This window comes from Manis javanica, chromosome 4, assembly GCF_040802235.1.
Source record: "Manis javanica isolate MJ-LG chromosome 4, MJ_LKY, whole genome shotgun sequence".
Lineage (NCBI taxonomy): Eukaryota > Metazoa > Chordata > Mammalia > Pholidota > Manidae > Manis > Manis javanica.
Genome location: NC_133159.1, coordinates 138,728,712 through 138,747,437, shown reverse-complemented (window position 1 = coordinate 138,747,437; position 18,726 = coordinate 138,728,712). Strand labels below are relative to the sequence as shown.

The window sequence follows — 18,726 nt, the reverse complement described above, 5'->3', positions numbered from 1 at the left end:
CTTGCAGGCTCCTGGGACCTCACATGAGTCCATGTTACCACTACCACTGGCCAAAGTGACTGGGACTTCTCTGGGGCATCAGAATCCAAGAGGAGTCAGTCGGCCTCCCAGATTTGGAAAGCGCCCCTGGCATCCTCACTCACCTGCCTGGTGAGGGCAGCTGTGGAGACCCAGCCCCCAAAGCCACAGACACCAGCCCTCTCCTGGCTTTCTGGTCTACCCACTTGGCGCCTTTATTCCTGGAAGGGAGACGGATTCTCTGTTGTTTGATATCCCAGGGTCATGATAGAGGAGACAGTGGGCCACACAGTAGATGAAGTGTCCTATAGAAGTTTTATTTTTTAAATCAGTTTTATTCTTTTTAAGTACAGAAACTCTTCAGATTTCTATTAGTCCTTCTTAAAAGCTGTAGTACAGGTGTTTTAAAATCATGTGAAAAAAAGTATGTCTGCGGGAAATGGGAGTTTTTTAAAAATGTCCAGGATGGGATATTTAGACACTTAACTCAATGCCAGAGTAGTAATAACAGCATACGTATACTGAGGTCATGGGGACCAAGCACTGCAGAGACTTTACCCCATTCAAGTCCCACGAGAGATACTCATTAGAGAGAGATTGTCCCCATTTTACAGCTAATGGAACCAAGGCTCAGCTGTTGATGGGGCTGCCCAACGTCACCCAGCGGGTGAGAGGTGGAGCCTGGACCCAGTCCAGGCTCCTGGAAAGGGGAGAGGTGGCCTTGTCCGCAGTCCCGCGCTGAGCAGGCTTTGACAGGAACCGATGAGGAGCCACGAGCCAGGCTAGAGGTGCTGGGCGACAGTCTGGTGTTCGCAGAAGCAGCGACACGTGCTCTTGGTGCCAGGTGTGAGGAGGACAGTCACCACTCTGTTACTGTCCAGCTGGTGAACCCCTTGCCTGAACCTAAGTTGGCCGCAAGCCCTGCAGGCTGGGCCTGGACTTGTGTCCAACAGCAGGTAGGCCTATCAGGTGGTGAGGTGGCTTCAAATACTGAGTCATGCAGCAGGAAAGAGTCCAGTCACCTGAAGTTAATTCCCCAGACCTTGGCTGAGCACCACCCTGGGAGAGGCTGGAGCTGTGCCGGGGACAGGGTGGGTGGAGATATGATGTGGCCCAGCCTGGAGGAGCTTGGCCATGGGGAGGCAGACACATGAAGTTCCACTGCGCAGTGCCTCGTGTTAAATGTCCCTGCTGTACACTGTGGCGGGAACTTGGTGAGGAAGCAGCTGATTCTGCCCTGGGGGATCAGGGCAGGTGCAGAGAGTTGGCCGTGCCAGAGTAGGAGCTGAGTTGTGGTGACCATAAAAGCACCCAACAGTCTTCATCTCCAGCACTCACACCTGCCACAGGATCTATCCCAGTTGACCCACGAGGCTCAGCCATGAGCTCATCCCACATGATGTGCGGAGCACCAGAGATCCAACTACCAGCAGAAAGACAGGCCCTTTCCCTTGGAGAACATCTATTCTGAGGGACAAGGCAAGTCCTAGCCAGGAGAGCTAGTCAGAAATGTAAGTGCAGACAGAGAAGGGCACTTTGAAGAAAATAAATCAGAGTGAAGCCTGGAGGGTCACGGGGGGTCCCTGGAAGGCCTCTCTCAGGAGGTGAAGGAGCAGAGCTGTCAGAAGTGAAGAATGGGGGCAGGTGAAGGGGGGATAGAGCAAAACACAGAAAAGAATGAAGGCTTTGAGGGCGGAAAGAGCTTGGTTACCTTGAGAGCGGCAAGAAGGCCTCCGTGGCTGCCGAGCGATGGAGAGAGGAGGCTGAAGGAGGGTGGGGGCCTCAGCGACATGGACACGTTTGGGTTTATCCTGCCTGTCATGAGGCCAGGCGATGATTTTCCGTTGGAAAGTGGACAAGACCTGCTTGGTGTCTTAAAGAGTGCCGAGACATGTGCGTGCAGATGCTGGAATCAGGGCAGCCAGTTAAGTGGCTGTGCACCCACCCGGGGAAGGGAGGGCGGCAGCTTGGCCAGGGATGGTGCGGGCATACGGAAAGAGGAGGTGGCCCGGCTGCTGCTAGAGGGACTTGCCTACGTGGGGTGGAGGAAAGAGAGTCATCAAGGACTAGCCCGAGGTTCATCATCTTAGCTCCTGGTCACATGTTGACGCCATTTGCTGAGCTGGGTAGGGTTGGGGGCTGAGGGAGGCAGCAGTTTTGGGGGGAAATTCAGCAGTTGAGTCATGGACATGTTTTTTGAGGTGCCTACCGGAGGTTGAGTTGAAGATACCCATATTCTGTGGTGGGTATCCAGAGCTGCTTGAGGGAGACCCTCATTCTCCCATCTGTGCTGGGCTGCAGCTGACCCTCCCAGGGGCCAGGGGCTGCCTGACCCGAGGTTCCAGATCCTTCCTGGGGGTGGCCTGAATCCCATGTCTGGTCCATGTGGGAATACAAGGGTTTTGACCCCTTGCCTCTTTTTGGGACAACTCTGGAGGGCTGTTCTGGCTCCAGAGCACCCATGGGACCAGCTGAGGCCTCGTGATGCTGCATCGCAGCCTGTCTCTCCCTCTGCCCCTCCCTACCTCCCCGCACAAGGCTGAGCCATAGGACATCCCTCAGTAAACTTCTTCCGCAGGCAATTGGCTGGCAATAGTCTGGACGTCAAGAGGGCCAGGCCCAACAGAAACACCTGGGAAGCATCAGCATTTGATAGGATTTAAAGCCATGAGCTAGAGGAGCTCCCTGGGCTCTGGGCTCCACTAGATGGAAAAAGTACAAGGAAAGACATTCCAAGCAGAGGGAGTGGTGAAGGTTCAGGTGGCATGTGCAGCAACTAGAAGAAGTAACAATAAGAATATGCAGGGAGCTTCTGCTACACTAAGCATTCTTCACACATGATTTCATGAACCCCCTTGACCCTCTCACACAGATACAGCTAATCCTCATTTTTTTCAGATTCTGTATTTGCAAATTTGCCTACTTGCTAAAATTTATTTGTGACCCCAAGATCAATACTGGCATCATTTTCATGATCATTTGCAGACATGCTGGTGTGATGAAAATTTGAATTGAATGAGACATTACTCTGCCTTCTTGTTTCAACTCATACTATAAACCACTGTCCTTTTAGCATTTTTTAAGTGCCATGTTTTTGCATTTGGAGGCTTTTTGTTGGTGATTTTTGCTGTTTAAAATGACCCCCAAATGTAGTGCTGAAGTGCTGTTCCTAAGTGCGAGAGAGCTGTGATGTGCTTCACGGAGAAAATGTGCGCTAGATAAGCTGGGTTCAGGCATGAATTATAATGCTGAGTTCAATGTTAATGGACCAACAACCTGTATTAAATAACATGCTTTGAAACAAATGTGTGTAAAGCAAGTTATGTATTGATTGGTTGAGGAAAACGTGATTAGAGGCTTGTGGGAACTTAACCCCCAGGAGCAATGGTTCCGTATTCACTGACCAGTGTTCATACAGCTACTGTGAATAATGAGAGCCTATTGCATGCAAGCTAAGAGAAGAAAGTTGCAGAGCTGGGGCTTAAACTTGGGCTGCCCAGGCACCAGCACACCTCATTCCAGGGAATGTGGCCCTGTGGTCTAGTGGGGATGGAAGGGGGCCTGGCCTGGAAGAAAGGTTTCTTCTTTAAGACACCCTGGGAGCGGCCCCTCCCTCCCCTGCCCTGGCTTCCTCAGCTCAGGGCCTCTCCAGTGTCTACCTGAACACAGCAGCTCTTTCAGAATGCTGGGCTGCAGGCTGTGGTCACAGACCTCTGCAGGGTTGTGGTTTTCCTCTAAGTAGGAGGAACACTGGCTCAGTGTCCTGGGGCCGGGCGCCTTTGGTTTCCCTTTTCAGAGTCCAGCCCTGGAAGGGGAACCACAAAGGAGGTATGTGTGCCTGCGACCAGCTCTAGTCTCCAAGACGAGCCCATCCTGTTTGCCACTGTGGCAGCCTGTTTATTCACCGGCAGCCTGCCCCATCCTGGGCGGGTCCAAGGGAGCCCTGGGCCCTGGGCCCTGAGGAATCATGTGCAGGATGGGCTCCCTCCCTGACTGACCGCTGCCTTCCCATAGTGCAGAGAACCCAGCCCTGCTTCTGTCATTTATGGACGGCTTGCAGGTTGTAGGGTTGGGGTATTTATTCATTCCAGCATCACTAAGATAATTTAGAAGACAATTGTGGGGGACTGTGTTTGCTTGCATAGTGGCTTACAAGTCCATCAGTATGTGTCCTTCTGACCTGAAAAAAAATGTAAAGTTGTCTTCATCCCTTGCCATCCTTGTCTCAGAGTTTTTCTCCTCTCAAGAGCCAACCAAATTCCCAAGATTAACTACCCCCCTGCCCCAAGCATCCCTTAGAGTGATGACAGGGATGCAGGAGTGCCCACAGGACTGTGAGGAGGGGGCAGTGACCTGGTGAGGGTCAGAGGGCCTTGGGCCACACCCTGCTGGAGAGCAGCTGAAGACGGGTAGGTGGGCTGGCTGCCATCCAGAGTATGTGGGGGTGACCCAGCAGAGAATGCAGCAGGCCCCTGCCAAGCTGTGGGGCCAGGAAGGGAGCCTGGGCTTGGGACTGGAAGAGCTGGGTGCAGTCCTCCCTAACCCACTGTACATATAGAAATGCCACTTGCTCAAGGACACAGAGCTGTCCGGGCAGTTGAGGGAGCATTTGGAGCCCAGCATCTTGGGTGTAGGCCTCACATACCCAGCATGCACATGTGAGCACGTGTGCTAATGACTGGAAGGCTCCTAGTTGAACACCTAAGTGACCATCACTGTGGGACGAAGGGCAGCCCTGGTGTGACAGAGGCCTGGACAGGTGGCCAGCAGCTCCAGGCAGGACTGCGTCTTGCTCCTCCATCTCTGGGCAGCTGGCACAGTACCTGGCTGGCAGTTTCTACTCAGTGAATGTTGTTGGAGTAAATAAATGAACTAGTTAGTGAATGAATGAATGAATGAATGGTCTTGGTTTCATTGTGGCTACTTTGGGGAAGTTATTTTACAAATCTGAAGCTCCCTTTCTTCATAGAACAATGGCTTGATACAGTCTCTGGGGCCAGCTGCCTGGGTTTGAAACCCGGCTCTCCATTTTTAGGCCTTGAATAATTTTTTGAGCCCTAGTTTCCTCATCTGGAAAATGGGGGTAATATCTGCCTCATAGGGTTGTCATGAGGACAAAATACATTAATATCATGTGAAGCACTTAGAACAGAGTCTGGTATGCAGGGAGTGCTGTGTAGTAGTTTTCTATTAATATCTTTAAAATGAAGATAACAACATCTTATTATTGTGTGTGTGCGTGCATGTTGGGAGCCTGGTACATTGTTTTCCCAAGGGTGCCCCTCACAGTATTGAGTCCTTGTGTTGTTAGACATTAAATGAGAAGGAGTCCTGGGCAAAGCGGAGCAGCCCCAAGGAGCCCTGTTAACACAAAGCTGGACAGGTTGCTCCCGTGCCAGCGGGCCCCGTGACACCCCCAAGGGGGAGAGGGGAACTTTGCCAGCTGATTTGACCACAGAGCCCTTTCTAGCTTTCAGAGCAGGATGGGGGGGTTCCACACAACACATTGGGAAGCAACAAATACTTAATCCCTCCCTATTCTCTTGGAGCCCCAGCCCCACCCTGCTCCTCATATCTGGTGGCACCCAGGGAAGTACCAGGATGTGTCCCCTTGGGCTTGAGGCAGTGACCCAGTCAATACCAGAAGGGTGCGCAGCTCCCTGGCTCTCAGGCAGTCCCTGGGGCAGCAGGCTGTCACCACATCCTCTGTGGTAGGACACTCCCCAGGAGGTATTACAGAGGAGGGCGCCGGTGAATCGCAGAGGCCTGGTGTGGGCTGCAGCTGACTAAAATAATGCTGAGCTGGAAGTGGACACCTTCCCAAGGGTGACAGAGAGAAGTGTGAAGCCCTTACTTGCTCACCGTCCTGCTGGTTTGCAGAGGATTCCAGCTGCTGTCAGTCATCTGGTTCTGCAATGAGAGGCATCATGGAGTCCTGGGCACAGACCAGCAGATCTCAGTGCAAATCTTGGCTCCACTGCCCAGGCCATGTCCTTACCCCTCATGAGCCTTGGTTTCCTCATCTGTGATTTAGGGGTCGTGACATCTACCTGCAAGAGAGCTGGATTAAAATACATGGGAGAAATGAAGTGACTGGCACACAGTAGGCTTCCATTACTGGTAGCTGTTACTAATAATAATCTGTAGGGAAATGATCTTTGGTTTCAGAGCCCCTGTCCATGGCTTCTGTTAGGCAGAGGGGTGTCTCTTCACAGCGCAGGTCTGATATGTTCCGGAAAGATGACAGCTGTATCTTGAAAACGTTCTTCCTCTTTTCCTTGTTCCTCTCCTTTGAAATGCCCATCTCAGGAACTTCAGAAAAGATCCCTGCTAATTCACAATCTTTCAGGCTCTCAGTTCTCCATTGTCTGCGTTTGAGTGATCCACAGTCCCATTAAGGGCCTCAGACATTGCCCAAGTGCTTGCTGTGTGCTAAACATGGTAGAAGCTGGAGTCCAAAGACCCCAGGGACATGGACTCTGTTCTCAGGAATTGCAGTATGGTAGAGGGCTAATCCCAGCAATACGGTGTGCCCTTTACAATATCAGGGCTTGTGCTTGAGGCAAGGAGATCATGAAGCCAAGGAGTAATTTACTCTCACTGGAGGAGACAGAGAAGGGTTCACCTGGCAGGTCATACCTGAGTGGGGTTTTGAAGGATGAGTAGGAGTTTGGCTAGTGGACAGAGGAAGCAAAATGTTTGATACTAAAAGAGCAACCACTTTCCCTTTGTTGAGTCAGTGTGAATCCTCTGCCATTAATAAGCTTTGTGACTGTGGCTTAGTCATTTCTTCACTCCAGGCCTCAGTTTCCCAATCATAAAATGGGATCCCTTCCAGCTTTAATGTACCATTAATTCATGTCTCTATAGGCCTAGCTGATAATAATTTCTAACAAGTTCTCATATTTGTAAACACTTTACAAAAGTCTTTGACCTTTCCTCCTTTAATGAATATCCCAGCTTTATAAACTTGGTTACATTCTCTTCGTTTGACTGAAGAGGAAACTCACACTTGGAGAGGTAAAGTGACTCCCGTTTGCCGGTAAGTGGCAGAGCCACGCCTCAAGTCCAGGTCTCTGAACCTGCATCTTAGAGTTCTCCCCACTGTTCCCCATGACCTCTCCTGCACCCCACAAGCCTACAATCCCTCGGTGCACAGAAGTGGCCCTGACAGGTCCCTGGCCTTGCCTTGCCTCTGTTCGTTGTTACTGTTGACAGACGGGGAGGAGGGAGAGTCCAGGGTGTGGTGCCAGAGGACCGAGGCCCCTGCTCTAAAGAAATCGCTTAAGGGGAAGAGGTTAGCAGACCTTAGGGCCTTGAGGAGTCCAGTGAAAGCTGTTTTAGCCAGAAAGCAGGATAAAGTCTGGGACTACAAGCAGGGAGGGTGCAGCCACCCTTGTGAAGCAAAAACTGATACCTAAATCCAGGGCGAAAATAGACCCCAGCTCTCCCCAAATCCCTCCACTCCCTCACCCTGCTTTGGTGTTCATAGCACGGGCCATGGATATCATTTGCCCATTTATTTGTTCATTGACTTCCCACACTAGAATGTAAGCTCCACGAGAACAGAGTTTATTGACCTCGGCCGTGTCTCCCACACTCAAAACAGGGTCTGACCCATGGAAAATCTGCATTAAATATTTGGGAGTGAATGAGTGAATGAATGAATGGACAAAGGAGGCCTCCACCTGTGACTGCTCCAACTCCCACTGTAGTCAGCAAGCCTTCAGCAAAGTAGTTCCCAGACTATTGCATTGGAAACACTGGGGATCTTTAAAAACCGCTAACCCCTGGCTCCCACCCCAGACATTTGGATTCAGTTGCTCTGGGGCACAATGCAGGTGTTGACATTGACATTTTTTAAGTTCCCCAAGTGAGTCTGGTGTACAGCGTACTTTGCGAACCACGGCTTTCCTGTCCACTCCTAAAAATCAGAGGTGTGGGCTGTCTGGTCTGAGGAGAGGGGGATTGGGGGAGGGTGGCAGAGGCATTTGTAGGAGAGGACGTGGTCCTGTCAGGAGTTTGCAGACCCCCAACATTACCGAGTAAAGGAAAGGGGAGTTTTCCCTCTTTGCCCTCCCCGCATCCAAGTCAAAAAAAGACCTGGTTTGACTCCGCCTCCCCTGCCACCTCCTCCTCTTGGATGACTGAATGAGTCAGAGGAAGCTCGGGTTTTCTCACCATTTTCCCCTCTTGTTGGGTTTGCCTGAGTAAGAAAACCCATTGTTCACGTGTGCATAGGTTGACAAAAATAGAGCTTGGCCTTTCTGAACACTGAGCCTGGACCCAGAGTCAGGTCCCACCCCGTCTACACAGCATCCAGCCAGACATAATGAGGGAACCCAGCCCCGGGGACAGACTAGTGAAGGCATCCCAGCCAAAGAACGAAGTGTTTGCCAATGGAAAGGGGCTTCTGCTTCCAGGGTGTGCACCTGGGTCCAAGATCGGCTGCCAGGCTAGCCCAGCTTTGTGGAATGGGAAGGGACCAAGTGCTGTGCTTTCCAGAGGAAAGAATGGCCCCAATTGCCCTCCTTTTCTGAGGTACAGTGCAGGCCCCCTGGACAAGCCCCTGCTGGAGCTGAAGGCCTCTGGGACTCAGGTGTAGCTCCTGTTTCTCCTAAGTGGGAGATTGGGAATAACTTTCCCTCGAGGTCCAGACGCCTCTGCAATCCCAGGGTCCTGCCAACTTCCTTAGTACCTATTTCCCTTTCCAAAGCCACTACTTAAGTAATCAGAGGTAGAATTTGGCCCCTGGAATGGAAAGCTGAGACATAACAGTCCGGGCTAACTCTTTCTGACTGTGGAGTCGAGGGACCTCTAAAGTGTAGGTGAGAGGTTATAGGTTTGCAGTAAAGTCTGAGCTGGCTACATGGAGGGCTTTTCCACACAAACAGCAGCTCCTGGGGATACTGTTTGGGCAGATATAATGTCCAGTGGGTGACCAGGTTTAGCTGTTGTTGACAGCCCTGGTTGATGACTGATGTCTGTCTTAGCATTAGAAAGAGAGTCATGAGACCTGGCTTTAATCCCAGCTCTGCCGCTAACTTTACAAATGTGAGGGGAGAAGCTATTTCCCACCTTTGGGGTTCATTTCCCTGCTTGGAAAATGAGTGGTTGTACTAGACTAGTGATTTGAACACTTTTAAAGCAACAGAACCCTTTGTTCACATGAAATCTCATGTGTAAGTGTGGGGAAAATGGAAGTTCCTATGGCCAGGATTCTTACTGGACCCTAAACTGCATGATGATGTAATTGGCCTACTGCTAGGCTACTGCTCCCCACCCGTAGGCAATAATAGTGACTGAATCACTGTATAAAGAGCTCTGGCTCTGGGCGGGATGGAGACAGAGGTGGATTACAGACCTGCAGACTGCTGGATGCGGATGTGATTCTAATGCTTGACCTACCACTGTGAGAATAAAACCAGGTATAAACTTTTACCCTTTTTAACCTTTTTAAATGTTCCACTGTCATTTCTCACTGAATCTATAGTAAATTTGCCCTGGGGCTGAAACCCTCAGGCAAGAGAGTAAGTCAATATATCATGCAGACAGAAGTACAGCTATTCTGTTTACCTGGAGCACCCCCTTCCTTTTGCAGGGTGTCCACAGAACCCTTAGGGTCCCAAGGAACCCAGTTTGAAAACAACTGGACCTGATGCCCTTTTCCGCAGCTCTGGTGTTATTTGCATAGCTGTCTTCTGTTTGTTCATTTGGCTAATGTTGGTTGGCATCAGTTGCTTGGCTAATGTTAACACTGGGTAGTGCTCAGAGAGCTCATTTCCTATTATAGTGATGCCATATATGTATGATTAGTCTGTCTATCCGTATGGTCCCAAACATGTGCAAACATTGCTTCTTTATACTATCTGATGTTGAGCTAACTCCTATAAGGTAACAGTAGAAGGAAAGTAGACATAGGTAGATAGCTGTGGTACAGAGAGAACTTACTACTCTATTCCCTCAGCTGGCCCACCCAAATGACCAGGTGTTTTCTGCCCCTGCCACTCTCTGGAGAATGGCAACCCCTGCTTGTCAGCATTGTGTGTGCTTCTCTGTGACTTTGGCATTCAAAGTGTTGGGAGTATTCTCATATCAACTGTGGTAGAATCGGTTTCATGACATAAAAAGAATTAATCAGAGTAACTTGCCCATCTGAAAATTATCCTAGCTGCATTTCCTGGCAGTGGGTTTCTGTTTTTCATGAGATTGTTCTTTCTCCTGAAAAGGCAAGTCACATCCCTTCGGAGACTCATAGTGCTGGGCCACTGTGAAGGAGTAAGCTCCCTGCCACTCCCCATCCCTGCATGTCTTACCCCGTCAGCAAAGCTCCTCGTGGAGCAGGCAGGAGAGTCCCCACACTGGTAGGAGTCTGAGCTTCAGTTCCTTCTTGTCTGATACCTCACTGTGTAGCTTTGGACAAATTCCCAGCCTTCTCTGAGCCTCTGTCTTCCCATCTGTAAAATGGGGGGGAAATACATTAAACACTTGTCGAGAGGGTCTTCTCATTTTAAAATAGTTTGATTCTTTGACATCTAAAACACAGCTATGCTAAGCCATCAGAGTAGCTAACTCAAGACCCCCCTTGCCCTCAGGCTCATAGGTGGGGCTGTGCCCATAAGGCAATACTATTTCCTAAAACTCTCAGCCCCACTTGAACAGAGAATACCGAGTCCTCTGGGAGCCCTAGCCTGGGCTGGAGCCCTAAGTTCCCACAATTCCATTTCAGATGGTCAGCCTTCTACCTGTCCACCCCCAACACCCCCACCCCCCAACACGCAAACTATCACTGCTTCCCAGAACCCTGTGGAAGATACCAGGCTTCTTCTGAAAGTCAGTGTCTGTCCTAAATTCTCCCACAAACTTCTTCAGGTTCTACTCCTCACATCGATTCTTTCCAGCCTCCTGCCATATGGCAATTGAGAATGGGTACTGTTTATTAAGCACTGGTATGTGCAAGGTCCTATTCTCAGTATTTTTTGGGTCCTGATGAATTTGATCCTCATGATAATCCTAAAGTTTATACTATTCTCTCCAACTTACAGATGAGGAAATTGAGACACTGGGAATTAAACGTGCCTGGGGTCATCCAGCTATAAGGTGGTGAAGCCAAGCTGTGAGCCCCAGCTCCAGCCCTGGAGCTCACGCACCTAATGAGTGAATCGTACCTGGCCTGGTTTACTCTGCCAGTAACAAGTAGGAGCTCCTCTTTATTACTTGCCCGCTATAGGAGGCATTGGCCTGGACACTTATTTCATTGTCTCATTTAAACCTCACAGCTGGAAGAGGAAAGGTCTTGTTTCCATTTTATAAATATGGGAACTGAGACTCTGAAACATAAAATGACTTCCCCATGTTCAGTGGTAGAACTGGGCAGGCTTCAAATTCGGAAGTGCTTAATGATAGTATCTGTGACTGTCCCCTCTGTCATGCTAGTTTTCAGGACAAATACCTGGAGGTGCTCTCCCACCGTTGGGAAAAATAAAGAGGGACCACTAGCACCAACTCCTCCATAGAGCTCAAGAAAATTTTCATCAGGCTGTCACTGGTAAGCACAGGAAGGGAACTTGACAGTTTGACTTTCTCTAATGACCTTTGCGGGTCAATGATCACCTTAGGTATGTGTTTCCCTTCCCCAGTTCTGGGTGATCCTGTCATGTGACCTGCTTTCTGGATCTCCAGGGTCCTTAGGGGCAACATAAGACTTGGAAAGGAAGGGGGGAAACCAAAATAGAACCCCTGGATTGAGCCACACCCTGAAACCTCATGGGTAGCTGAGCTAAGGTCTCTCTGGGTGGAGATAGGAAGGCAGAGCAGACCTAGAGTGCATGGGCTCATTCACGTGCCACACCTTTGATGATTGCCTAAAATTAAGTGCACACCCTATGCCAGGTGCACAACAGCCCATGAGGTAGACTGTGCCATTCCCACTTTACAGATGAAAACACTGAGTTTCAAGGAGGATACGTAACTTGTCCCAGGACTCAGAGCTGGCAGAAAGGATTCATCCCAGGCCCGTTTGATGCCCAAACCCGTGCTCTGTATGATCCATCACAGTACTCCTGTGCATAGAGACTGTGGAGATAGCCACAGACAAGGGTGAGAGTAAGTCTGTGGCTTCAGCACATATCTGAATGGCAAGGCATAAGCACAGAGAGGGCCAACTGTGGTGGAGCTCCCATCTCACCCTACTGCTCCAGCCTCCTCTCGCCTGGAGCCCTTGTCAGGAGGTCCCCCTCTATCTAATGCTATCCCATTTGGAGAGTCTCCAGTAGATCTGGGAGCCCCAGTGGGTTTTGCCTCAGAAACAGGTGCTGGTTAACAGAGGAGCAGCTGGGAATTTATTTGCAGGAGAGATATTGGGGAGAAGGAAGTTGAGAGCACAAAGCCAGAGAGAAGGGGGCAGAAAAGATGTGTGAGACAGTGTGTGTGCTGGTGCTGGACCAAAGGACCCAGCTGCGCAACGGGCCTTGTGCATTCCAGAGTGCCACCATGTTGGTCAATGAGGACTCAAGGAAGGCAAAAGTGGCCTCAGGTTGGCCTGAGTCAGATAACTATGAAGATAAATCTGATCCCCCAGTTACACAGTGCAGCATCAAGTCAGAGGCAAACCACATTTGCAGCATTTGCTACTTATATATTTGCCTTTTAATTAAGAACGCAGTGAAGAGTTATGAGTGGCTCACTTTTTACTTAAATTATATTTACCAGGATTCAACAGAGGGGTCCTCCATCCACCTTTTTTTGTTTTTGTTTTTTAAATCTCTTGTTGTCACTCTGTTTTTGGTACTCCTGGGTTGGATATAAAGACAGCTTTGACTTTACACGAAGATTGGGAAAGCTGTGGGTGGGATGCCGAATCAGAATTAACTTAGGAGGCTCCAGACTCGGGCTGCTGGTGGTGGCGATGCACGAGGGTTAGGGGGTTGGCAGGTCTTGGTTCAGTGCCCAAAGGTAAGCCTGGAAGCTCTCGCAGTGCGGTGACGACCAATGGTGAGAGTGACCTCGGACGGGCAGCGCCGGCCACAGAGCCTGCCAGGCAGACGCGTGGGCTCATTAGCCCGGTTTTTCAGAATCCTGGGTTCCGGGGGCACAAACCCGGACGGATACAACCTGGTGGAGCGGGAAAGGGCTGGCCCACGGGAGCTCCGCCTCCGGAGGCGCCCCGTGGAGGGGTTCGCCTGGGCCCGCCCCCAGCCGTGCGGCCATTGGTCAGTGCTGCCCCACCTGCCTACCTTAGGGGCGGGGTTACCTGGGCCCCGTCCCCGGCGGCTCGGGTTCCCCGGCAGCTATTCCTCCTCCTCCTCCGGCTCCGCCCCCGGCGCAAGGCCCCGCCCCTTCGATCCCCGAACCCGGGCGCCACGTGATGTCACGGCAGCTTTGATACAAAGAGCCCTTCGGCCCACGCGGGTCTCCCGGCAACGGGCGCGGGTGGGGGTGGGGCCGCCGCCTTCAACCGGTGCGGAGCCGCGCGAGCTGCAGACGCGGCCCGCCACGGATGCGTACCCTGCCGGCCCCCGGGCGCCAGGTAAGCGGCAGCCGAGGGGCTTGGGCTCGCGGGGCTCCGGCGACCGTACCTGGCCCGGCCCTGCGGCCCAGGGGCCAGGGAAGTTGACGGAGCGCGGAACTTCGCCGCAGCCCGGGCGCCGGCACCCGCTCCGGGCGTGTCTCTGGGTGCCGGCCGGGGTTCCGGTTACCTGCGTGCCGGCTCTGGGCCACGGAGGAGAAGCCGCTGTGCCCCTGCTGTCCTCGCTGCCCTCTCCAGGCCCTCTGCCTGCACCCAAGTGCGAGGGTGGGCAGGACTGGGGAGGGTGGCCGCTTCCCTCTTCGGCGCAAACTGTTTTTAAGGGGTATCTAGTGGGCCGGGAAGGGGACTCGTTCGCCCGGGAGTCTCCCTTGGGGATCCCGCGCCCCGGCGTCCCACCTCCGCACCTCGCGCACCTGCAGCTCGGGAACGGTGTTGCCCTAGTTCCCCGCCCCTGGGCCCGCTGAGGCCCGAAGGGGGATGTGCGCCCGCGAAGTTTTTCCGTAGCCCTTGGTGGCTGCACCGAGTTCGTTCCCGGGCTTCTCTCGTCTCTCCTAGGGGCAACAGGGAGGGCCAGCCTGGTTCGGGGTTTGGGGACAGGGCCCTGCGCCTTCCCAGCCGAGGTCATGCCGAGGCCGGAGGTGTGTGTGGGTTCACGCCCGGCGCTTCGTCCCCTGGGCCCCCGAGCCGGCTGCTACGCCCGGTAGTAGTTGCTGTTGGAGCCGCGTCTCTTCGGGCGACCGGCGTCTGTGAGGTCTCAGCGGAGCAGCCTTCGGGGAACCTCGTCTGTGCTACGCGAAGCCGGCCCCTCCTCAGCCGCGGACTTTATCCTTCCCATCCCTGCACGCCGTCCAGTCTTCTTCTTCCCCATTTATTCTCCCCAGCCCTGCTTTCCCACAGATTGCTGGATGTGACACTTCACTCGGCCCGAGGGAGTGCCAGTGTTCCTTGACTGACTTATTTATAGGCTGCCTCCTCAAAGGAGTGTGAGGGGGCTGGGTTCTTGAACTCAGGCTACACTTCTTGGCTTGGCAAATCCCTGGTCTGGCTCCTGCAGATCCCCCATATCTCTGTCCTCCCCTGGGTGCTAATCGCTTAGGTTCCTGGGAAGGGAGTGGAGCAGGCACATCCCTTAGGGCATCCCCAGGGCCTTCCTCTGGTGGAATGTGGTTCCAGTGATTGCCAGGTTAGGGAAAGCAATCTCAAAGGGGAAGCTTATCAGATGTGTGCATATAAGACCTTTGCAGTAGGGATCCCTGTCTCCCTCCCTCCCTCCCTGTAACCATCTAATTCAGCCTTGGTGGAGTCCTTGAGTCACTGCCATGGTCTGAGGTCTTGCCACCTGCCAGGCACCAGCTCACCCAGACTGGCCCAAACCTTACCCTGCTGAGCCGACGTTCATGCAACGCTGATGATGTGCACGGGTGCTCTTATTCGAGGAACCTGGGTCTGATTGCTTCCTGCCCAACTTCCCTGAGCCCTTAGGCAAGTTGATGGGGTTTTTTTCTGTGGGGTCTCTGCGACTTCACCATGGTGTGTGGCCTGGAGAAGCTCTTGAGACTTGAGTAGCAGGCAGCATACTTGGGCAAATGCCTGCTGGGGAACAGCTTTGTAATGGGGTGGGCGGAGCGGGGAGGCTGGGCTTTGGTGGAGGAGGTGGGGTGGATGGACTAAGGCCAGTGTGAGAGATAAGACTGTCTAGGGCTAGGTAAGCAGTCTGGGAGCCTTGACCTTTGCCCCAAGAAAGACCAATGGGAGAGACTGCCTGGAGCCTTGTCCATGGAAAGGACTTCTAGTCAAGTGAGGGAAGAAAAGGAGAAGCAATTCGGGGGCCTGGAACAGCCTGTACCAGGGAGGCTCTTGACTCAGTAACTGGGCCTTGATGGTACCAAATCACTGGCCTTTTGAATGAGAAGGATCTCTCCTGCTGCCCAGTCTCCCAGCTGGGTTGATCGGTAGTCCTTTCCCATGGCCAGCTGGGTATAAGGCATGTTGATGTGGCAGCCCACCTTGCATCTTAGTGGGCATTGTGTGATCATCTCTTCGGGATGTGGGATCTCATTCTCCATCAGATGGCATTCCAGAGCACAGATCCTTCCCCGTTTGCCCAGCCCCCGCCCAGCACATTGCCTAGTGTAGGCAATTCATTAATTCAACTACCTTCCTTACCATCACTTAAAATACATTTGAGTGTCTAATTTGAGCTGGACTCTGTGCTGGGCGCTGGAGATACAGCAGTGAACATAACTGACAATCCCTGCCTTCATGGAGGTCGCTTGATGGCAGAGGGGCAGATGAACAGCTCCGGCAGGCAGAGTGTGAGATACCAGGGGAGTGGGGCGGTGCTGGGCAATGTGGGGTGTTTCTAAATAGTGGGCAGGGAAGTCCTGGCTGAGAAAGTGGCGTCTTGACAAAAGAGGTTCAGGCAGAGGGGGCAGCAACTCCTAAGGCTCCAAGGTGGGGCTGTGGCTAGGGAAGCATGGCCAGCTGTGATTGGAGAGTAAACCAGATGAAGGGCAAGTTCAGAGAGATGGGTGGGGGGTGCAGACGCTAACAAGTGGCAGCCCAGAATCCCAGGGGGAGAAAGGGAGGAGACTAACAGCACAGTTGGGACTAAAAATCCACCGGCACAAAATTCACTTCACTGCTCTGTCCGCTCCAAACCCTTGCTGTTGAAGGTGTTTCTTGGGGAGATGTGTGTGTATGGCTGCTGCTGTCATAGACTATCCTGCCCTCACACCCGGGTTGGGTCAGGTAAGCCTGTGTGTGAATGTGGAAGCAGTTCTTGTCAGTCTCTTATTTCCACCACACAAATCAATACCAGCAGAAACCACCCTGGTGGCATGCACACAGCTGCATCTCAGCAGGCAGAGAGCACTGCCGGGCTGTCTCCCTGTCCCCACAGGCCAGTGCTGTCAGGGACGCAGCAAGTCCTGTGCTCAAGACCCACAAAGCAGCTGGCGGCCTGTGCCTGTCTGCACACAGACCAGCCCCTCCGAGGACTCCTGACCTCGCTGGACCCCAGGGTGCCTGGCCCTTCCCCTTTGCTCCCTCCATCCATGGGCAGTGAGCAGCACAGTTCTGTACCTGGTGTCCTGAGAAGCCCAGCACAGGTACTCATGCACCAGGGTAGCAGCTTTGGGTCTAACGTTGGCCAGCCTAGGCCCTCACGGAGAGCAGGGCGCATGTGGGTCCGTGCGTGCATGTGTGTGTGTAAAGAGGAAGGAGAAAGTGGACAACCAGAGGTGTGCACATCCTTGGAGGGTTGCATAGCAGTCTGAGGAGGCAGTGTGGTGGCCCAGAGCTGGGGGATGGGGAGGCCTCTGGCTCCAGCTCCATCTGGCAGCTGGTACTAGTAACACCAGTGTTTTTAACCCCTCTCCTTAACTTCCTTCAAGAAATGGGAAGTTCTCTGACTGTTGGGCATATTCTTAATTGATTCAGTCTGCTTCATCTTCTCAGACAAGGGGTTTCTTTTCCAACAATGTAAACATGAATCAAATGAAAACAAGACTCTGTAGCACTTATATCTGTGATTGCTCGTGGGAGCATTTTTTTTTTAAGGGATCAAAAAGAGGAAGGCCTAAACAGAACTCGAGTGTGGGAGAGTGGGTGGCAGCACTCACACCAGTGAGTCATCTCTTATCACCCTGCCCTTCTTGCGCTCCACAGCCTAAAACCATGAAAAGGGACCCCCGGTTCCAAGTAGCTGGTGCTGTCTGCAGTGGTCTTGACAAGAGAGCTACCAGGGAGGTCTGCCCTTTGCACCAGACTCAAGTCTCCCTCTTAGGACAGGGGCAAGTTTCTCCTTCCTGCTCGCTGGTTTTTGTGGGAGAGGTACCCACCTCAGAACACAGGTGCCTTCATCTCATTCTCAGTCACCCGATGTTTGGGGCCAGAAAGCACCGGGTCTAGATCCCAGCTCTGCTGCTTGCTCATGGTGGGACTTTGGGCAAGCTGCTTCACCTGCCTGAGCCTCAGTTTTCCCACCTGTAGAATGGGGTTGATAGTAGTATCTACCTCATAGGGTGACAAGTGAAGAAAAAATGAGCCGCTGTGACCTAAAATACCCAGAGTGGGATCTGACGCTTGCTCGGTTGGCACCTGTTCTGGATGGTTAGGTAGCTAGAGACACAGGATAGCCCGGCACCCAAGAGCTTGGACCCCAGAGTCACACCGTGTACCTGGCTCTGCCAGTTGCTGCTTGTGGAATCTCAGGCAAATTATTTACTCTCTGTGCCTCAGTTTCTTCATCTGTAAAACAAGGATGATGCTAGTACCTCCCTCATAAGGTTGTTATGTGGATCAAATATGTAAATGTATGAAAAGCACTTAAAACAATGCCAGCCATAAGAGTGAGCTGTTACCTTTAGTTTTCACAAGCTTCTACTGGTTTGATTCTTGGGACTGGTAACCTTAGCACCTAAGATTTCTCTCTGGGGATGTCGGTGTGCAACAGGAAGGCGGCAGGGGAGAAACCTCACTACCTGAGGGCCTTCACAGGAGAAGCAAAACTCCACATTCTCAGCTTGTCTTTCAGTAAACGAACTCAGCCTCTGCAGATGCAGGCTCAGGGCCAGAGCGAAGTGACTGGCGCCTGCTGGCAGTCTGTAAATGAGATGCAGAGCATGTTCTGAGGTGACAGCCACCTCCCTGGGGCTTGGTGTGGAGCTGCACCTGGTCCTTCCTCCCAGAGGCTGCCTGCCCTGCCAGCTCATGGCCTGTCTACCAAAGAGATGGGGGCTGCCCCTCTGCCCACCTGTCCTTCAGCCCCATCTAGGGCCTGCCTGCTGTCCTCTGCCCAGCCTAAAGGCTGGCTTGGAGCAGTACCTCCCATCTGCCTCTGCCAGCCCACAGTATCTGCTTTATTGAAGCTCTGTGGCTCTGGATAGCTGCAGGGCCCAGGAGAACTGGCACCAGACAGGAAGGTTCAGGCCGTGCAGTCATCTGGCCACGCTTGGTGAGCACCTTTGGTAGATGTCCAAGGAGCAGACCTACCTGTTTGGCTAGCTTGGCTGCTCAGAGGTCTGCTCCTGGTGAAAGGAGGGATTTTGTTGACAAGGCAGATCTGGCCAGTACATTTTTGTGTGATTATCTGTGAAATTGCATCAGTTATCAGCCAAGAGGGATCTTGCAGCAGCAGGTGTGTGTGCATGCACACATGTACTCATGGAATCGTCTAC

At 52.4% G+C, this 18,726-nt stretch overlaps 1 protein-coding gene and 1 long non-coding RNA gene across 10 annotated transcripts in view; one reads left to right on the top strand and one right to left on the bottom strand.

Annotated features, from left to right (window-relative positions):
- Positions 1–18,726, top strand: part of RAB11FIP4 (RAB11 family interacting protein 4) — a 111,794-nt gene that overhangs the window by 59,710 nt on the left and 33,358 nt on the right. Inside the window, exon 1 of one of the 6 annotated variants that reach the window (XM_017661393.3) lies at positions 13,048–13,546. The exons of the other annotated variants lie outside the window; for them this stretch is intronic. Within the exon in view, the coding sequence (XP_017516882.1) occupies positions 13,517–13,546 (30 nt within the window). The 5' untranslated portion in view covers positions 13,048–13,516. Of the gene's footprint in view, positions 1–13,047; positions 13,547–18,726 lie in introns of those variants that run through there. 6 annotated transcript variants of the gene reach the window in all.
- Positions 513–15,120, bottom strand: LOC108397812 (uncharacterized). Of its 4 annotated transcripts, none has more exons than XR_005057437.2 (8): positions 14,926–15,120; positions 13,960–14,097; positions 13,716–13,872; positions 12,727–13,050; positions 10,335–10,475; positions 6,017–6,068; positions 5,873–5,928; positions 513–3,823 (listed from the first exon to the last, which is right to left on the bottom strand). It is a non-coding gene; the product is annotated as an uncharacterized lncRNA (long non-coding RNA). The 4 variants fall into 4 exon arrangements; XR_005057439.2 differs by having other exon boundaries at positions 5,881–5,928; XR_012130576.1 differs by lacking the exon at positions 513–3,823 and adding an exon at positions 3,836–4,198.